This window comes from Mustela nigripes, chromosome 12 (genome assembly GCF_022355385.1).
Source record: "Mustela nigripes isolate SB6536 chromosome 12, MUSNIG.SB6536, whole genome shotgun sequence".
NCBI classification, from domain to species: Eukaryota; Metazoa; Chordata; class Mammalia; order Carnivora; family Mustelidae; genus Mustela; species Mustela nigripes.
Window position 1 is genome coordinate 33,347,284 of NC_081568.1, and position 21,533 is coordinate 33,368,816.

General features: G+C 42.4%; 1 protein-coding gene across 3 annotated transcripts in view; it reads left to right on the forward strand.

Annotated features, from left to right (window-relative positions):
- GHR (growth hormone receptor) overlaps positions 1-21,533 on the forward strand; it is a 261,874-nt gene that overhangs the window by 115,526 nt on the left and 124,815 nt on the right. For 2 of the 3 annotated variants that reach the window (XM_059417067.1, XM_059417068.1), the window contains exon 2: positions 8,516-8,596. In XM_059417067.1, the coding sequence (XP_059273050.1) occupies positions 8,516-8,596 (81 nt within the window). Of the gene's footprint in view, positions 1-7,134; positions 7,214-8,515; positions 8,597-21,533 lie in introns of those variants that run through there. The other variant, XM_059417066.1, reaches the window with a different exon arrangement.

A 21,533-nucleotide genomic window follows, 5' to 3' on the forward strand; every position in this document is an offset into this window, starting at 1 on the left:
GAGTTACCAAGTCCGGCCACGTTGGGCTGGCTGGCACCCGGGCACGGGGTGGATGACTCCCTCTCTAGAAATGTTTCATCCAGAAGATCACATTGCCTCACTCTTGGTTTCTCAACTTGTTTACCTTACAAGAACAAGTTCATTTTGGACTTGATAAAAGGAAAGAAGAGTTTCTCCCAGTCCTTGCTCTGTATGTTATCCATGCCTGCTAGTAGCTCCTTTTAGCGCGCTGTGAGTTATTGTCCTAAGCATTGTCAGATTACCATCTCATCAAGATAATAACGTTGATTTTTGGAGACTTCATTCTATGAGATCATGTCTTCAACAGTTTATGTATTTCCTATTAAATGAGGGAGAACAAAGCCAGCTTCCATCTGAGAGTTTGAAAGAAATTCCAACGTCTTTGACTTTGGTTAAGGCATATTCCCCATGTTCTATATGATTTATCACAGTAATAAAAAAAATAGATTTTAAAAAGAGCCACTTGCAGAAAGAGAAACAGCAGAAATTCAGTAAGAGGTTTGCTTTTTCACATTCTGTTTTGGAAAAAAAAAAAAAAAAAAAGACTTGGTTGGTGCCGTGATGTGAAGTATGCAGTTAAGAGGAACACACTGTTCAAAGAAGCACCGATGCTATTGACTTCTCTTTCACGGGATCATCACTCTTGCCTTGTGAATCAGTGGGCGCACCGTGCAAATGAGGCTGGGTGGGTCTGGTGGCCGGCCACGAGGATGGTTGCTCCCGGGGGTACTGCAGAGTGCCACTGAGTCCTACTGAACTCCCACATGTGCCAAAAATGACCACTCCCAGCAGAATACATACCCATGCACACCAAAATGGGAGTAGTACTGAGAATTTAGTGCCGAAAAAGTCAGTTTTTGTCTTTGTTTTTGTTTTTTAACTTCTCCAGAAAGGAAGAGGTGAAGACCTAAATTCCTATATTCCAGCTGCCTTTTGTATTCTCCCAGGGAGAGTCCTAGCTTCAAGCCAAGTGTCTTATCACTGGATTTCATCTTCCCAGTTTTCAGCTCTAGTAATCCATGATTCACAAAGTAAATGATCTGGACCCAGTAACAACAGCGTAGCCTTTTCTTAAAGCAGATGGGATCATCATGACAGGTGAAGTCAGCCTCTAGATTATTTCCTAAAATTGGCCTCTGTTTTGAAGGTGCGTAATTGCCCATACACCTAAGCAAAACTGAGTAACCTTCCTGCCTTAGCCTAGGAGACACACATTACATTATGATGATTATTTCTTTTCCTGGGACCCCTATGTGATATAAGTGCATGATTGAAGAAGGGAGTCTTACTTACATGTTGTAGCTACCCAAGAACACATTTGCTGATTGCTTTACTACCTCCCTAGGCTTCCATGTCATGGTATATAAATGAGGACTCCCCTCCTGTCTACCCCACAGGAATATTATAAAACATCATCTATTTATTACTGATATCAGAAAGAGTCTAATATCGTATTTATTGGATAGATGCAGAGGGCATGCTAAGTGTTTTGAATAAATCATCTCATTTAATCTCCTCTTGATTTTCCTATGAAAAAGGTAATAATATTCTTACCCTCATATTAAGGAAAAGTAAACAGGCTTGGTAAAGCTAGGATTTGAACCTAGCTCTCTCTGACTCCCCAATACATGCTCTGAACCCCAAGCTCACTCTCTCTGTACATGAAGATCAAGGATGGCATTTATGATGCTGATGTTAATTTCTAAAGACTTGGGAAAGTGTCTGTTAGTGATCATTAACTAAATATGGTCAGCTAACAGTGGAACAGATGGCATCAAATGAAATCAAATGTCCAGGGTTCACTCAGTGGTACTGTCTCTTACATCTTCTGTCAATGTAAGTAGATTGCCTCATCTTAGGACCTGTTACCTACATGGAGCCCAGATAGCATCATTCACTTCCCCAGCTGCTGATGTGCTGGGTCATCTGTACTGGCTTGCAAATCCACATTCATTGACTTCAGGGAATCCAGGGTCGGTGACTCGGTGACTTAAAATCAGCCTTGGTGGAGGTTTTTACACCATGGAAACCGGTAAATGATACCAATCATGGTCCTCTCTCTGTCTCTCTCTTTCTCTCTCTTTAATTCCAGAGAGACAGTTGTTACACATTTATCAGTGCACCACTGGTTATGACTCAAGGAGAGAAAACAGTTTGAATTATCACCCTTCTAAAGGTAAACAGAGGCATACTGGGTATGCCCCCCCCAAAAAAAACCCTACAAATATAATCATGCCTAATTCTTTAGTCCCTATCATTCTGTATTCTGGATGAGCTCTTAAAATGTAACTATAAAGATTTTCTATGTCATTATAAGTACAAAATTTTAGGGGTGCCTGGGTGGCTCAGTCAGTTAAGTGTCTGCCTTCAGCTCAGGTCATGATCCCAGGGTCCTGGGATGGAACCCTGCATTGGGCTCCCAGCTCAAGGTTTTGATTTTTAAATAAAAAAATTTTTTTTTTCAAAAAAATTTTTTTTTATTTTTTTCTCCCACTCCCCCTATCTGTGCATGCTCTCTCTGTGTCAAATAAATAAATACAATCTTTAAAAAAAAAAGTACAAAATTTCATATTTATTATTTGCTACAAAAACATATATGCCCACTGTAAGAGTTTAATGATTCTGAATGCAAGTACAGACATACAGACCCTAAAATACATACATACATATATATATATATATATATATATATATATATATATATAGTCAATGAGAAATACAAAATATAATGCAGGCCATATACATGATTTTAAATTTCCTGCTGGTCATGTGTAAAAAAAATAAAAAGAAATAGGGATTGTTGGTTTTCAATAATATGTTTATTTAACCCAGCAATCCAAAATACGAGTTACAGTAACTTATGTAACTATGTAACTTACAGTAAACATAGACCTTGTTGAAGTATTTTGCATGTGTTTTTTTGTACCAAGCCTTCAAAACCCATCTATGTTTTACACTTACAACGCATCTTAATTTGAATTCTAAGTTTGCATCAGAGATACTTGATCTGTTTGGATTTAGTAAAAATCCACAGCTGAAAAACTAGATTCATATCCCAACCTGTTTCAAATATACTTAATTAAATACTTAATTAAAATACTTAATTAAAATTACATAAAAATTTAACTTATTTAATTCTTCAGTTGCATTAGCCACATTTGCAGTGCTCAGTGGCCACTGATGATTGATGATAACTGAATTGGTCACCTTGGGTACATATGATCTATGTTTTAAATGTCTTATAAAAAAAGGAGATTTATTATATATACTACTTCTAATGGCCTTTTTTCCCCTCATACATTACACATTTAAAATAATTTCCCATCCTGTATTCCCCAGTGGATCCTGAGAAAGGAAAAAATGTCAGTGAAAGTAGGTATGTCAGTAATGGCTGTGAACTTTTTCTCTCTCCCTAACTGGAAAGAAAGAAATTGACCTAAGGCAGTTTGGATCTGACCAATTTTCAAATAAACAGCACCATAAAAAGTGGGTAATAACATGAACAAATGCAAACTAGTCAAATACATGCCTGGTACTAATTAGAATGGGTCATTTCAAATACCATTTTGGATTCGCCTGTTTTTCGACATCGAATTCTTAAAACAGCTTCACCAGGAAATCAACTAGATCCGGTTTTGCAATATTTCATTACTAAGGAACACCTGCATCGAAAGTACACGTTTATTATGTTATCTGACTAGAGTCTTGGTTTTGCAATAAAAACGATTCTGCTTCTGTGGGGATTTTTTTTAATCAGCTCTTACCTTTTGGGTATCATGACAGCTAGATCAGTAAAACTAAAAATTGGGGAAATATCATTTCTATCAATTCAGCTGCCATATTGGTATTTTGTCTTTGTTAAGGCAAACTACAAGTTCCTCAATCTGTCATATTTTTCTACCTATAAATATGCTGACATTCTTCTATGGATGCTGTTGACCACTCTCCTTTTAAAAACCTTATACAAATCAGGGGGTGTAGGTAGCTTTAGGTGGTGGTTCCTTTTGTCTTTGCCAAATTACGAACCAGATAGGAGCACATTTTCCCCCATATGGCTTAATATACTTTATAATATTACTTTTTTTAAAAAGTATTTATGTATTTATTTGACAGAGATCATAAGTAGGCAGAGAGGCAGGCAGAGAGAGAGGGGGAAGCAGACTCCCCGCAGAGCACAATGGGTGTGGGTCTCCATTCCAGGATGCTGGGATCATGACCTGAACCAAAGACAGAGGCTTTAACCCCCTCAGCCACCCAGGTGCCTCTGTAATATTACTTTTAATAAAGTTTATGTGGGGGGCTCTTCATGAAATAGCCTAGTCTTCATATTAAATTCATCTGATATCTATCATCTCTATGTAAATATCTCTGAAATCCAGTACTGACTTCCCTCTCTCATTCAGTCTTGGGTCTTCTACCATCAACTTCCCTCCAGACATATCTTATACTTCTATAAGCCTTTAAATCACTATTAAATCACTTTAACACCCCAAATCCCAAGATAGTCATTTAATCTTCTCATTCCCAAGCAACTCAGATCCCCAAATCTTGATTTCTATCAATATCACCATCTTTCATCCACACATATAACTATATACTCATATATATATGGGGCCCCTGAGTGATGCAGTCAGTTGAGCATCCGACTCTTAGTTTTAGCTCAGGTCCTGATCTCGGGGAACTGGGATGGTGGGATCCAGCCTCCGCCACCCCCCGCCCCCCGCCACCAACTCCAAGTTCAGTGGGGAATCTGCTTGGGGATTTCTCTTCCTTCCCCTCTGCTCCTCGCCTCACCTCACGCTAAATTAATTAATTAATCAATTAATCTTTTAAAAAAATATGAATTGAACTGCTGTTTTGGCCTAGTCCTCTCTTACCATCCAATTTCATTCCCCTTTATTCATAAATTCAAACCTTATTCTGTCTCTCCCCTCCAGCGACCACTCTGAACTAATCAGACCAGAGCCATACCCAGGACTTTGGTACCATCTGAGGGTTTACCCATAATGTTAAGTTCACATCCACCCCTCACTATTCCTTACCTATCACAATCTTCTCTGTCGTTTAAATCTAATTTTAAGCCCTTCAGTACAGTGGGTGATTGTCGTGCCCCCCCCCAACCAGCCCACCCACTCTTTATTTCATTTTCAGGTATGCTTCCTCTTTTCCCAATTTGATTTGCCTATCTTGTTTAATTCTTGAGGTAAAAAACCATTATTTTGATTGCTTTGGTATTCTCCCGTGTGCCCTGTACAATTCTAGGAGTTCAACAAATACTTGCTAATTTTAAAAATAAAGAGAATTGAACTAATTGCTTTCTTGGCCCGGAGTTGGTTATAACATGTTGGGAAAAACCTTGTGTTTAATCTCCCATCTCTTCTCATGTGTTTATGTACTGTTTTATAGCCAGGAATAAAAGGCAGTATATCACAGTCCTGACTGTGATTCAGAGGCTCCTCTGCTGGGCAGTTTACAGAATTAAAACTCTCACCAGCTTTTCAACAAACCGGCTCTCCCTTGAGGAAGTTGGGGGGGACGTGGGGGAGGTCAGGCAAAATGCCTCAGGCTTTGAAAGTGGAAATGGCGTGAGTTCCATTATGCAAGAATGGAAGCTTGTCTCCCCCACCCAACCACCACCCCACCCCAAATAAAAAGCTTGCCATGAGACTATCGCCCAAGAATGCATAAATATCAGCAGAAATTTAGAGGTTTTTCCTAGAAAACTATTGCAAACTTAAAAAGCCAGTCGGCCAAGGTATGTGTTTGGTAGATTCCTCTGGACAGTACCTGCCTCTACAGAGAGACTTATATTGGGGAAGGGAACTAATGGGACTTTCTCCTGCTCACATCTGGCACATTATTGACGGACGACCCCGAAGTTTCTTTCATACTGTGTTTTTGGCACGTTGTCCTCTCCTAGGGCAGTTTTCTCCCAGCGAACACCTAGTAAAGAAGGATCCTCTTACCTAGAAGCTGCCATAGGGAGTCCTGCAAAACAGAAGAGGGCAGGTTCCAGTTAAATGAACAGTGTCCATTAGCCCGGCTGTGTGCTGGCCCTGGGACAGATCACTAGGGGACAGCTTTCACAGTCAGCCCCACTGAGCCAGCAGCTGGGGAAGCAGAACTTGGTTTTGAGGAAGCAGTGAGCTCTTCCCAAATCCTGCTCCAGATCGCCATCCTCTTCCCTGCTCCCTAGTTGGAGCTCGAGTTGGGGCAGTTCGCAATGTGGCAATGTGGTGACTGGTTCTCAGCTCCTCTGTGGGAGAATGGCAGTTTTAAATACCTTCTTCTTTGACTGTGGGAGTGTGAAATAGTGTGATTTTAGATTGCTTGAAGATTCTGATTTGTTGGTTTCAGTGTAAGAGATAGATCGCGTGCTTTGGAGCTAGGTTGTGATCATTTGGAAGAGTTGTGAAGTTCATTTGCAGACAGCAGCCTTCAAAAGTTTGGGCATGGGAGGGAGGCAACTCCTATCCGTCGGAAGCAAAATTCACTCGTGTCAGGCATCTGCCAAGTATCTTTGAAATATTTGACGAGGCAACTTCCAAACCAGAGAAAGCAGCCTTCTGAGCAATGCAAATGTATTTATATCTTTATTCAGTTGGGAGGCCAAAAACCCTACATGGGAATTCGAATTCTTTTATGACCTTGATATCCAGAGAGCACGTGCCAAGGGAGGTTTCTCTACCTGACACTACGTGCATTGGGCGATTGCTAGTAAAACTAACACTATGCATACGGCCCAATTCCTCCATGCTTTTCCTACTTTAAAAAAAAAATTTTTTTTTAATCAATTTTAGAAGGAAATATCCAGTTACCAACAGGATGGCATTTTCAGCCTTTAGAATATTTATTTTTAGCCTCTTTACGTATTTCTTCGGGAAGCTTCAAGCTTGGATTACACGGCCTATTCACCTACTGATAAAGGATCTAAGGAGAGATGCTCTGAGGTTCACGTTTACAAAGTTGATGAGGATTCAAGGCCATTAGCTCAGAAGAATTTAAAACATGGATGTTACAATAACCATAACCCACATTTGCATGAACTCTCGTAATTGGCCAAGTGTGTTCCTGTGCAGGGTCCCGCTCGGTTCTGCTGGTGACCCCAGGAGGCAGTGTTGGAGGCCGTTCCTTACACACTCAGCACACACGTGTGTGTTCAGACACAGGGAGATGCTTAGTTTATGCAGAGGTGGGTATTCTTAGACTTTTTCAAGAACATAAAATCACATGGAACAACAACAACAGAAAAATGATGGGCCCTCTGCTATCTGGAAATGAAAATAAGAAACATCACATTTGATGCCTGTTCAGCATTACTAAGGACTACACCGTTCACTCCAGTACCCACGAGAACAAACGTTCTTGTTCATCACTTTAGCCTGATTAGGGGTAATGAGAAGGGCTGTTTCGTTTTTGTCAAGGATGTGTAACAGTGAAAATGAAGCCGGAGGGAGGCCCTGGTGGAGAGCCCGGGGTGATGTTCAGGTGTGCCCGAGCGATGAGGAAGTCATGTAATGTTATGGAAATCATGCGGCTGAGCTGGAAAGGAGCTGGCATTGGTTGTCAGAGGTAGCCGCAGCCCAAAGGACAGTGTGCTGAGTTCATTTTAAACCAGCCCAGGCTTGTCTCTTCAGAGATCTAGAAGTGGACACCTGGATTATTGGTTCCAAAGAAGCTTATTTCCTCCAGGTAATGGCGTGTGCTGGCCAAGGCACATCTCCCCTGTTCATCAAACTGAAGGGATCCAGGCGTGGCCACACTTGCGATCCCAAATAGCTAGCAAGGCTGCGAACCGACCTTTCTTTGAGTCTGGGGTGGTCACGTTCCTGGGCCTTTCAGAGACCACTCTCCTCCTAGAACAGAGAACTCAGGACACCAGGTGTCCTGAGGAGGCCACCTAGGCAGCACTGATGCTTCTGAGTATGTTGCTTCTCGTCTTCTCCTTTTTGCTGTCTTCTAGCTAAACCACCCCATGATGGCTTGTCAGTGCAGGCTTCAGACGAGTAGTGGAGCTCTTTCATCCACGGGGAAGCGCACTGGAGAAGCCTTACTATTACAATGTGTTCTTGTATTTTTCCTTTTATGGCTTGTCCGGCTCAAGGCCCTGTGCTTGGTGATCCTGCTGACGAGTTTTTCTATTTCCAGATCTAGTTAAAGTGAAGCCGCCTGGCCCTGTTATTGAAGCAGTTGTGTGTGTTGGGGGTGGGGGGGGTCTTTTGTGGTGAGGTAGTTCTAGGGCTATAGGCCAGGATGTGAAAATCTCTATCGTGTCCATGCTGTTTCCTAATGCAAGCTCCCCTGGAAGTGGAATTTATGATAAACCTACTGTTTGCCCTCATGAGACTCGGGGCAACAAAAGACGTACCAGGATTCCCTCAAGAACTGGCATGCACGTCCGCTCATTCATGGTTCAGCTAGTTTTTAAATAGTGTGCAGCGATAATGGTCTGCTTTTAGTTGACTGTGTCTGCTTCTTTTTCGTGTGCTTGCAGGTCCTACAGGTATGGATCTCTGGCAGGTGCTGTTGACCTTGGCAGTGGCAGGCTCGAGCAATGCTGTTTCTGGGAGTGAAGGTGAGTTCTTCTTTCCCATTCTCGCCCCCTATGTTTTGAAATAACACTGAACGTTACTTGTTAAATGTAAGTTCTTTGGATGATTTAATTAAATGGGGTGAGTTTTAAGTAACAGCACATGGGAAACTTGTCTTAGCTTTAAAATCATAAGCTAGGAGGACTTTCCCATGGATGTTTTAAGAGGAATGCAATTTCGGCATCTGATGTTTGCACATCGAAAATAAATGCTGCAAACCATGCCGAGGGCATTTATAGTGAAGGCGAGCCAGGTCTCTTGGTCCAGGGAGAGACACTGAAATGGCACTGGAGGGTTGTTATTAACCTAATGATCACTCTGCTCAGCCGTGACTAAGGATATCATCCCCGGTTTCCAGAGCTCAGAATTAAGGTCTCAGAATCAGAGTCTCTGGGAGTGGAAATGGCAGATTTCAAATAAATTTCCCCTTTCACGTTCTGGGTGATTACTGTTTGGCAAAGTTTGAAGGAAGACATAACAGATAATAGTTGAATAATGTACTCAGAACTCATGAGTTCCTGGGCCATCTCTGAATTCTCCTGGCCTTTTTTTATTATGCCATCTTCCTCATGGAGAAGTCTGAGTACATTCAAACATATGTTTCATGGCACAAATAAGAGTAATGAACGGGAATGAGAAGGAGAATTTTTCTGTCCAGAAAGGAAACTGCTTTTAAAGGGGTGGGAGACTTTTATAAAAGATTGTTTTTTTTTTTTTATAAGATTTTATTTATTTACTTGACAGACAGAGATCACAAGTAGGCAGAGAGGCAGACAGAGAGACAGGAGGAAACATGGTCCCTGCTGAGCAGAGAGCCCGATGTGGGGCTCGATCCCAGCACCCTGGGATCATGACCTGAGCCGAAGGCAGAGGCTTTAACCCCCAAGCCACCCAGGCGCCCCTAAAAAATTGTCTTGAGTACTTGATTTTTTTTTTCCTTGCTCGGTCATCAACATGAGAAATAAACAGTCTATTTCTCCTGTGCTGTGTCACCACATTCAGTTGTTGCTTTAAGAGTAGCTGATTCTCCTACTCACTGGGCAACTCCTGCTGGAAAACACAGTTTAACCAGCAGAGGTAATGCCTTCAGATGTCCTCCCTGACCTTTGTGCCAAAAATAAATCTGTAGTAGTAAGTTGCTGAGGACAACCAGAGTAAAAAAAAAAAAAAAAAAAAAAAAGATAAATAAATAAAATAAGAAGGGCAAAATATGTTATTTTATCTTGTAAAGCAATTTAAAAATATTTGTAGAAAAGAAGTCATAATTGTTTGAAATATTTTTGGGTCTCCCTGGTGTTATAATGTCAACATTATGCAAGTGAAACATGGAGAGAATTGCAGGCTCCATTTCAGCAACTTTTCCCATGGCTGGTTTTAGACCCTGGTTCTGAGCCAAAGAATTACAGCTGAGATCCTCGGCTGTTCCAGAGTCATGGTGGTTTAATCTCTACTTTCTTCGTTAAGGTGGCTTTCACTCCAAAGGGCTAGGCTTGAGGAATTTAAAAAACCTGTGAAATGAAAAGTATGGCAGAGGCAATCTTATAGAAAATTAAAAATGTGTCCCCAGCTGCAAGATGAGAGCTCAAGTTACATTTAGACCTAGAGGCTCTGCAAAGAGCATCTATTTTCGCTGCTTTGACATTTTAGCTTTGACATAAACCTTTAACTTCATAAGGAGAATGGAGAAAACAACACCATTAACTGGTTTTCTCTTTGCTTTTTCTTTTGCTTTCTGGTAGTGTTCTGTTGGCTTTGTCTCTTTGGGAGTAGCAGAGATAAGAAAATGCAGTGGCTTACAGCAAACAATTCACATAGCCAGCCAGTACTTAAACACAGTAATTTAGCAAAGGAAAAAAATGTCTTTCTCCTTTTTTTTTTTTTCTTTTCTAAGTTAGTGGGCTAATCCAATTCTTTTGGAATATGTGGCTACTCCAGAGTTCTACCTTAAAATGGCCTAGGATGGTTAAGGATGAGTCTGGTGTTTCGATCAGAAGGTGTGGAGGAACGTGTTTGAACACGAGCATGCACACATATGAGTGTGTTTACCAGTTCTGGCCATTTATCTCATAAGTTCTGCCAAAGTGATCACGTGACATAACACGGCTTGAATCTCAGATGACATTCAGAGGCACTGCGGTTCTTCTTCTGCCAGGTCCGGACTGTAGCCAATTTTTTTTTTTTTTTAATGTTCTTTCCCATGTATAAGGCAGACTGAAAATATAGGTAAGGATTTAAAACAAAACAAAACACTCCTGTAGTTTTACCAGGCATTCATTTGAATTCAGTTTGGCCGGGGAAGGAGGTGACAATGCGGAATAAGGGATCTGGAAGGTGTGACCTGGTAGAGTCCCCCGGGAGCTGGGAGAGGATGACAGATCTGTATGCTCAGGGAGGGTTGGCACTTGAAGCCTGGAGCAGGGTTTTTCCTGTTGGGACAGATAAGCCGTTAGAAATATACTGGCCCTGATTGCCCCATGGGCAATTTAATATATACCTAATTAAATTAAATATATGCCTAATTAAATTAATATACACCTAATAAATATACGCCTAATTGCCCCGTGGGCAATTTAATGAGAACCCAACGTCAAACAGTGCACCATGGTGTCAGCCCAAGGGTTGTAATAGGTGCCGTCTCTTTGTCTTCCATCCATAGTGTTAGTCCCCACACCTGCTCCCAATACCGGTGACATCGTCTCAGGGAGAAGTTCTTACTCCCCGATTGGGAATGACCAGCAATGCTTTATTTTCAGAGGGCTTCACAGGGTCAAACTGTCAGCTGATTACATCAGAACTACTGCTCCTGGGATGATGATTTTAGGGAGAAATGTGCATAAAGAGGAGACAGCTATAAATGCTCTTGAGAGGAAGGCCTATTATAAATTGGGTCATACCTCTGTTATATGACCGAGGTCATACCTCGGTCCACAACTGAGCATCCTCTTTGACCTCCCAACCTAACATGGGAGCACACAGGCCCCTGCCCTGAAGAAGTCCAGCCTCGTTGGGACATGAGAAACTTCTAGAAATTAATGAGAAACTCTATAGCTTTAAGGTCTAAATTATGTAATGAATACAGGTGGTCATGATGCTCAGAAAAAGAATATATCAAGGTGGACTGGAATAGTTAATTCACATTCAGTGTACAGATTGATTGATGGATTGATTGATTAACAATTGATTTTAGAGCTTTCTGTTTTCAAAGATTCAACTTAGGGCTACAAGGAAAATAGTGATTCTTCCCTCAAGGAATTTAGCATGAGCTAAGAGATCAGGAATCTACACAACGAATTACCATAGGAGACAGTGTCCATGAACTATCAAAATAGTGGCCCGAAATCCACTGTTTGGGAGGAGGGAGGTGAGGAGAGTCATCTTCTCCTGTAGTGAATCAGGGAGAACTTCCTGAAGGAAGGCAGGGTTATTTCAGCAGACCTAGAATACTAGGTGAAGACTTTAAAAGGCTGAGAAGAGCAGGTGACTACAGAAAGGACGCATGTGGTAGACGAATAACATGAACAGAAGCTCACAGGTCGAGCTAGGGGGTGTACGCAGAGAATGGCTCGTTCGGTTACTGAGTTTATACTGTGTACAGGCACTGTACTAGGCAACGAGTGGCTCTATTTTACGTATTTGGCATTTGGTAGATATTTTTTTGATCGCTTACTTTGTAGAAAGCATAGAGTTCGTTTGGCCAGAGTATGTTGTACGTGAGCAACTAGATCTGTAATTACTCACTTTGGAGGTCAACTTAGGTTTCTAGATTTGAGTTAAATTATAGAAGGGCCTACAGATGGCAAAGGCTTTGTGGAAAAGGCAGGTCTTGCTGGGCCTTGGAGAGGGAAAGATGGTATTTAGAGAAGAAGAGAAATGATTGGAGTATGGGCATATCCAGCAAGTCATAGTTCTTTCCAAAGTTGTAGGCCAGGAAGAAGTGCTTATGATGGAACATTATGTGTGTGTGTGTGTGTGTATGTGTGTTTGTGTGATATTTACAGATAGCATATATAATATTGTGTGTAATGGCTATCATATGTGTGTGTATATATAGATATACACACACATATATAGATATATACACACACATATATATGGCATGGCTTGCAGGCAGAGCACATAATTAGTATTTTATCACTCCAAAGATTAAAAGGTACTACATCCTTCTGTATCAGTCAAGTTAAAAATTTACACTGGGAATAAGATGCCATGTCCTAAAGGAATCAGGATCCTCAAAATAATGTTGTCTCTATATCTTTGAACATTTTTTATAAACCTATGCAAATATATACAGCACTTTTGGGGTGGGGAGGAACCACCTCTGTTCTTATTGCTAACAGATAGGAAACAATGACCCAGTAGAAGAAACATTATATTTAAAAAAAAAAAAAAAAAAAAAAAAAAAAAGCCTTACCCCCTTACAGTGAGGTTCCACAGAGCCCTGACAAGTTGCCAAGACATAGAGGATAGATATCAAGCAAGTATTAGAGTCATGGTTATAGTTGGTAAACAGTCAATGGTGTGCCCATTACATGTTTTCAAGGAGGAATAGTTCTAGTGTTCTCTTCATACTGGGAGTGAAGAAAACCACCATAGAGCTTTAGATTGCTGTGGTCTTTACTGTCACCAAGAGCAAGAAGAAACCTTTCAGTCTGTTCTCGTGCCATGGCCTGAATCCATGTACACCAGCAACCCTGTGTCCTGGATCCTTGCGGGATTGCTGACCACTTTGGCCCTGGAGTTCAGCAACACATAGCCGGTCAGGTTGAGGAGCCCCTCGCCTTGTCTTTTGGGATGCTGCCTGTGGAGGGGATGAGCACAGACCTTTGCAGGTGGTGGTGACACAACACGTTCTTTCGTTGGGTTTTTATTGAGCACTTTCCTGGATTCAAGGATGGGTTTTAAATTTATGTTCCTAACTTTAGAGAGCATGTAGTTTATAGAAAATAAGACAGACAAGTCAACATAATTCTGATCCCCTCAGTTTATTACAGAGGTTTAAACAGAGTAATAATACTGTTGGGCTTTCACTTTGGAAAGTATCCCTGTGGTAGGATGAACATGGATTTGAGAGACATGACTGGAGAGGGTGAGGATTATCATAGGTCGATGTAAAGGTGACCGTTGTGAAAAATAGATCACAGGGATGTTGAGACAGAACCATCTGTACATAGAGTTCAGTTCTGTGTGGGTTTTGGACTTCAGGAACCATTGGAGCTTTCTTCATCCATTTCTAAGTTCTCATCTTTGTAGGTAATGTTAGCAATCTCAGCAGTGACTCACTTGTAATACGGCGAAGTCTCAGAACACAGTTCAGCCCCGTACCCATAAAGTGGGCCTTGCAGGGAGCGGTTCTGTCGGGAGACGATGTGCTGAGACGGATGGCAGCCGTGGGCCATTTCCCAGAACTCCTGCCCGTCGTCGCTCAGGTCCCACGGCTGTCTTCCCACCTCTGCAGTGTGGCTGTGGTATGGCTTAGGCTGCTGTGTCCCCGGGCTCCACAGCGGAGCAGAGGCCTGGCTCCTTTCCCGTGTCATCTCTGGACAATCATGACTCAATCCTGAGACCTGGAACGTACCCCCAGATACTGTATCATCACTGGAGTATGTACTTACCTCATGGAGCTCAATAAAATATATGCAGGATAAGCTGACAGCAGCAAAGCTTTTGCGCTGGGCAGAATCTGGGAGGTCGGTGAGGCTTACACATAGCTAAGTGACTCACCCCTGCAAAGCAGCTGGCAGGGTGAGTGATTAGGTTTGTGCCTCAGCTAATTAGTAAGTAAGAGGACTAGGACCACCCAAGAATAGCCTGACCTTGAATGTGGAATTCATGCATGCCAGTGACCTCTAGGATACTTCTAGTCTTCCTCCTTGGACCCCAACGCTTTGGGCATGAGCCAGCTCGGCACAATGTCTCCCTGTCACTTTGCTTCAGTGGCCTAAACTGGGGCTCCTATTATGGGGTGTCGACAGGAACGAGGTTGACATGTGGGCACACTGGGTTTTCTGCCTCTGGTTGGAAGCTAACCCAGGTTTGGTTGTGCAGGAGTCCACTCTGACTGGGAGATTGTCCTCCAGGACATGGGACCCAGCATCCCTCAACCACCCAGCACCTTTTCCCTAGAAAACCCTCTTGGGAAGAACCTGTGGTTAGTGGTTTTCTCCTCACTATGAATTTAAGTCAAGGAGTTATTTTGCCAGAGTTAATTCAGTTTAAACCTTCACTTTAATCTCTCTATGGAAAAAAAAAAATGTTAGGCATTTCAGAGCCATCAACGAAGGCATCTTTTAAGCCTAACTCCTACTCATTATACCTGCCAGCTTACCCAGATGCTGTGCCTCTAACTTGTCATCAGGCGAACCCCAGCAGCCACAACCCTCACCTTTTGCCCTCCTATTTGTTCTTTTCCAGCAATTGCATGAGTGTTTAAGTAATGCTGTCAACAGTGTCCTTCTCGAACCCAAAGAGACGCTTCCTCGTGATCTGTAATGAGCGGTGTAAAAGCGGTAATGATGTGTAACACAAACACACTTTGAAATCTGATGCAATGACCATACAAAGAGAGGATTCTGGGGTGCCCTGACTGGCAGTTAGGGCACAGACTGCAAGGCCCAGGGGCTTGGAGCCCTTCTACGGTGTCTGCTGCAAATCAGAGTTCTCTCTGGTCCGTATTTTTCAAACCTGTTCGAATGAATCCACAGGCTTTCCCCAGGTGCATCTGTCGGGAATCTCTTTCTGTTTATACAACACCTCGCTGACCTTAATCCTTTACCTTAACTAATGACAGTGTATTCATTACATTTTCTTGGCAGGTTGGCAGGTATTAGAACGTGAATGATGATGTCCCAACCGTGGTGGAAAGGTTTCAGGATGTTGTTAGTAGTAGGATCTCTCCCCAACGGGCTGAACAGAGGGGTGAGAGGAGGAGGTGGACTCAGGGCCTAGGAGAAGTGCTGTTTGCCGTGTGTCCCTCTTCTAAGTGAGGTTGTAATGACGTCTGTGTTTCAAGTTGTGTGACGAAGTCTGGATGGAGCTTGAAATGGGCAATGGAATTGTTTTCAAATGACTGGCAAAATGACCCCTGTGTACCTCGTTTAATGAAGTATCATGGATGTAAAACTCACTAAACCTTAATATCCAGGAGGGAAGTTTTGTTCATCCCTGTATCCCCCTCCTCGCACATCCTGTCACATACAGTAGATTTATTTGTGGAGTGAATGAATGAATCAGAATGTAAATTCTGATCTGGGATGTCTCGGTCATAGCCTACAATTGTTACTAGTGCTCTAGTAACAAAGAGCACTTTGTTACTCTTTGTAACATTTTATCTCATTTTAACCAGAGTGGGGGCTGAATTAGGACCTCCTTCCAGTGGGAAAGGTCTGGAAATAGCCGTGTAGCTGTGGAAGCTAGAACTAGTGGCCTCAAGAAGCCCCAAGCATCCCTGTGCCCATGCCTCAGCCCTGATTTGTAGGCTTTCTCTGTGGATGGAATCATCTCGTTGTTCTACTGTATATCTCACATGCCACGAAGGCCAGAACTCGGCTCTGTGCTCTGAAGCCAAAGAGCCAGATGCCCTTCCTGAGCCTTGCCAATCTTTTCCCAGGTAACTGAACTCTGTACCCCATGCACCAGCCACTGGCTAATATGCTACATTGAAAGAACCAGTCACCCCGCACAAACCTCTGACACCACATTATCTGTGCCCCACCTACCTGGTTAAATCACCTCAAATATTGACAGACATAGAGAGGTATCCTGCAGATCCCAAATCCAAGTTTTCTCTGTCCCTTTGGACATTGACCTTTGGATTACGAAAAATCTGATTAGAGATTATATGGAAAGCTGGATCAATTTTCCGAGTTCCTTTCCTTAAATATCAGGTCTTTCAATCTTCCAATGAGAACCCATCTTGAAGTATGAAACCCTCAAAATTAAAATTCAGAGTTATATGGATAAAATACTTAGTTTCTTGATCTCTGAACATGAAAAAACTGGTGTTTTCTGTATTCCCTAACTTTTTAATAAAATCTTGCAAATTTGTGGAATAAGAAATCATGTTTAGAGCATTTGCCTTCTGGATAACCATGTGCTATGTGTAGGAATTAACAGATTCACATCATGGGAGATTGAATTAGTGTTGTTGACCACTCTGTACTTGGGGGAACTTTGGCCTCCCCAAACACAAGAGGCCACTTTTTAAGGAAAGGACCATTTTGTGTTCTTAACATTTAGGACATATCCTCCCTTCTCTACCCAGCACTGACCCAGCTGCTTTCTTGGTTGGAGCAAGAGGCACCATGCTTTTCTTAACAATAGATGATGATGGAAGAATGTGTTGTGATGGGAGCAGGAGAACAGGGAAATGGGCAGGAGTCCGTCCAAGAGCCCTGCTCCACATCAGGGCAGTTCGGCCAGATCTAGCAAGGAGTAGAATGCACTGAAGTCCCCAAGGGGCCATGCTGCGACAGCCCTGGCTGGACTCACAAACTGGTGTATGACTGTGTCCAGCTGCCCATGTGAGCTGTGCCAGCACCATATTCTCTGGATGTTTTCTCTGAACTTCATGAGCACAGTGGACTAACTCTCCCACCCTTTCTGTCAGCATTAAGCCTGACTTCCTGGAAAGCTCTGATCGAGGAACAGAAGAGCCAGATTGATTTCTGAGCATACCCAGGCTGTATCTGTATGGCAGACTCATGTTTATTTTAGCCATTATGGATGTGAAAGGCAAAAGTGTAGCTACTCTCTCTTCTGCTTGGACTGTCTTGTCTGATTTCCATGGATGGGTGCTAAAAACTTAGGTTCCTGGGTCCGAAAAACTTACCTTAAGGAAAAAAATAGAATACCAAGCACTTTCTTTAACATGAAATGTATCTAAAACAGAACTCTTCCCTGTTGAATGTAGGCGGTGATTTCTCCAACGTGTTCATTGGGAGTGGGTTGCTATGAATCCAGAGTCAGAGCTTCTGAGATGGGGAGAGGCAACCGATGCCTCAAAGCAGAAGGTAGAAGGAAAAGACTGAAACTCCAGGCTGTCATGAGACCGGCTGCCTCCCAGCCCACAGTGGGCATTCAGTTATTTAGTTGGTAGGACCCAGTTGGATTTGCACTTGATTTGGTTATGCAAGATGCCCCTCTGGTGCTGTCATCTTGCCTTGGCTCTCACCTCCTTGAGGGAGCAACAACCAGCCAGAGGCTTAGACTGTGAGAGGGTTGAGGGAGCCTGGGAAGGAGCTCCCTGAGGAAACAAGAGGCTTGTCAGGCAGCCTTGGCTGACACTCAGAGAGCCTGCAGAGGTGCTCGGAGGGGAAGGGTCAATAAGCAAGTCTCCGTACCAGTCCTATCAGACTCCCGTGTCTTTCTTCCCTCCTGATGAAAAGAAGCAGTCCCGGTTGGGATTTCAGAGTATTGATCTTGAACTTTGTCAGAATTGGGTTTGAAATGCAGCTGTGCCATTTATGAGTAACAATGTGTGCCTAAAAGAAGCAGTGCAGTTGCACAAGAAAGTTTGGGAAGCTAATTATAATAATGCCTTCAGGAAACTGCTGAGAAGAGGATTCTAATGTTTAAGGGATTTTCAACAGCAGAACCGATGTTGTAGCGTAGACTTTTATTAAATGAGACACTTCTATAGGGATCATTTTTACAATGAATATTTAGAGGATAAGTTTGTTTAAAAAAAACTGTAGGGCCCTAGTTCTTGTTTTTTTTTTTTTATTAAGGATTTTATTTATTGATTTGACAGAAATCACAAGCAGGCAGAGAGGTAGGCAGAGAGAGAGAGGAGGAAGCAGGCTCCCTGCCGAGCAGAGAGCCCGATGCGGGGCTCGATCCCAGGACCCTGGGACTATGACCCGAGCCGAAGGCGGAGGCTTTAACCCACTGAGCCACCCAGTCACCCCAGTTCTTGTATTTTTAATAAAATTGAATTTGACCAATTCAGCAGGTGGGTCTCTAGTGAGTTGGCTCTGATGCTGGTGGTGATACTGGGAAAGTCAGTTCAGTCCAGTGAGCGCTTCCTGAGCATTTGCTGTGAGGCAGACAATGTCAGGGGGAGTGAGGCCGGGACCCCAGGTTCGTCTGTCGGTGAACTAGGGATGTGGAGACACCAAATTAAAACAAATTCATGGCAATAATTACATATAACCATTTTAGTGGCTTCACATTTTAAAGATTTTATTAATTTATTTGCAAGAAGGGGAAGGGGAGAGAGAGAGCACAAGTGGGGGGAGGAGCAGAGGGAGAGGGACAAGCAGACTCCATGCCGAGCACCGAGCCTGACTTGGGGCTCCATGGGGTGGGGCTCGATGCCACACCCTGAGATCATGACCTGAGCTGAAGTCAAGGGTCAGCTGCCTAACTGACTGAGCCGTCCAGGCGCCCCGAGTGGCTCCAGTTGAAGTACCTCATAGGTATTACCTCAGTTACTCTTCACAGCAATGCTAACAGCAAGTTCCATTATTACCCTCAGGGAAGAACACCAAGAATAATTACCTAATTAGTTTACAGAGGTAATGAGGGCAAACGACACCGCCTCTCGTGTCCCAGGATTCTCCCAGTGGCTAACTAACTGTCATACCTCTGTGGGAATCCCATGTCCTTCCTGGAAGCTGCTGGTTTACCTGATCAGCCTGTGGAAGAATCATAGTTATATTATGTCAAAAAGGCAGGAGGCGATTCCAGGAACTACTTCAGTAAGTCCTTTAGATTCAGGGTCATTACACTTAATGCAGTACTTAGACATCCAATGTTGGACCTCATTACTTCAGATCTAATATAACTTATTTATATAATATATATTATTTATATACTCTTTTTATATAATAAGTGATATAATATACACTTATTTATAATTTGTAATATATAATATAAATTATTTCACATATAATATACATTATATATTTATAAATTGATATAACTTCTGAAGAGGTGGGGGTGGTTTTCTCAAAGCAAATGGGCATCTCTTCCTGAGGCTAAATCAGCAGCCAAAGTTTATGGGGACAGGAACTGCCTCTTCTCCTTTGGGAAAAAGCTCTGTGAAAAGTACCTCCTGGGTCACTGGACCCCTTCTCATGCTGTCCAGTCCTGTTATCCGCATGGCTCTCCCCTCATCATTGTAGGGAGGTATAAGGACTGCTTATGAAATCAGCTCTGGGTTTTCTCTTCTGTGTCATTCATGGGTTTTCACGTGTTCTCTATGAATGCAGAAGCTGTCAAAGTGAGAAGGAAGCTGTCTCCGGTCTCCACCAACATGTTTCTGGAGTTATGCTACACACCAGACACTATTATGCTATATATTTTTACCTATTTCTGAATCTACACTTTCTTACCCAAGGTTTTGCCGTTCATGGGATAAGCATGCCCTATTTTGTAGATAGGATTTATGTTGGGTGAACATTGTTCATTTGCCATTTTTCTGAAAGGATTTCTCCCTGTAAGTCCGTAGTGGTGAAACTGAGTTTATAAGAACAAGAGTCTTCAGTTCACTGGAATTTCCTTCTGTGTTCCTTTCTTAGGAGAAAAAGGCAAGGTGTTAAAAAAGAAAAATTGTATCAAGAAACTATTTAAACCAATTTTGGGATGTCTTCTTGGCCATTAGTGATCCCATCTAATGGTGTGATGGGGAAAAAAAACATACACACACACATATTAATCAGCAACCCGGGTCATGAATCTAGTTCTATCAGTAATCGGCTCTGTGGTTCTGGGCAAAAACTCTTAATTTCTTTAAATTCAGTTGCTTGTCTATTAATAGAACTTTCAGAGAAAAAAAAATCTAATCTGTCCCTTTCAACTCCAAAATTAGGTTTTCTATTATTTCTTAGATATGGATGTGGTACTTTGGAACAGTTTCCCTCCTAACAAGCCCTACCTTCAGTCCTTTGTGATAGACCTTCTTCTTCCAGACTTTTTTTTTTTTTTTTTTTTTTCATAAGTGGCTAGAGTGCAGGCAAAGCAGGCAGGCTCAGCACATCTGCAGATGGCGGAAAGCTGAAGATGTCTAATGTGCTGAATGACAGACGTGCGCTTCAGAGCATCTTGACAGCCTACAGTAGGGGGCCAGAACTCCCAAGATAAAATTTGATAGGGATAAATGTCAAGTCCTGTGTCTCGGTTTAAGAAACTTAACTTCAGGATTGAAGAACGTGAGATTCCTGGCTTACAGCAAGTCCTTTGTAAAAAAAAAGACTTGGTTATTTAGTTCAATTCCAAGTACAGGTAACTAATCTATTCTGATGTAGCTGCCAAAGGAAGTTCAGGCTGCTTTGTTAGAAACAGGGGGTCTGGGTAGCTGGGTGGCTCAGTCCATTAAGTGTCTGCATTTGGCTTAGGTCATGATCCCAGAGTCCTGGGATTGAGTCCCACTTGGGGCTCCCTGCTCTGTCGGGAGTCTGCTTCTCCCTCTACCCTCCCCCCCCCCACCCCTGCTCATGATCTCTCATTCTCATTCTCTTTCTCAAATAAATAAATAAAAATTTACAAATAAAAATCTAAAAAAGAAATAGAGGGTCTAGAACAAGGAAAGCACCAGTCCTCTGGATTCTGCACTGGCCACAACATATCTAGAATGATCCGGTGAATTCAGATACAAATATTTCAGAAGAATATTGACAAACCAGGATAAAACAGAATGGTGACGACTCTTGAGATCCCGTGAAAGGAACTAGTGATGTCCAGTCTGAGAGTGATGAAGGGGCAGTGGAAAGATGTTTGTTTTATCATCTTGAGGAGGACTTTAACCAGTTCTGTTTTTATAGCGTGGCAAAGTCATATACTTTGGGAACCAAACATACGCATGTATGAATTTCAGCTCAGCCTGTTTCAACTCTGCAAATCTCAGCAAATTATTTTCTCAGGACTTCCGTTTCCCATCTTAAAATAAAGATAATAATTCTTGCTCATAAAATTATCCATGAG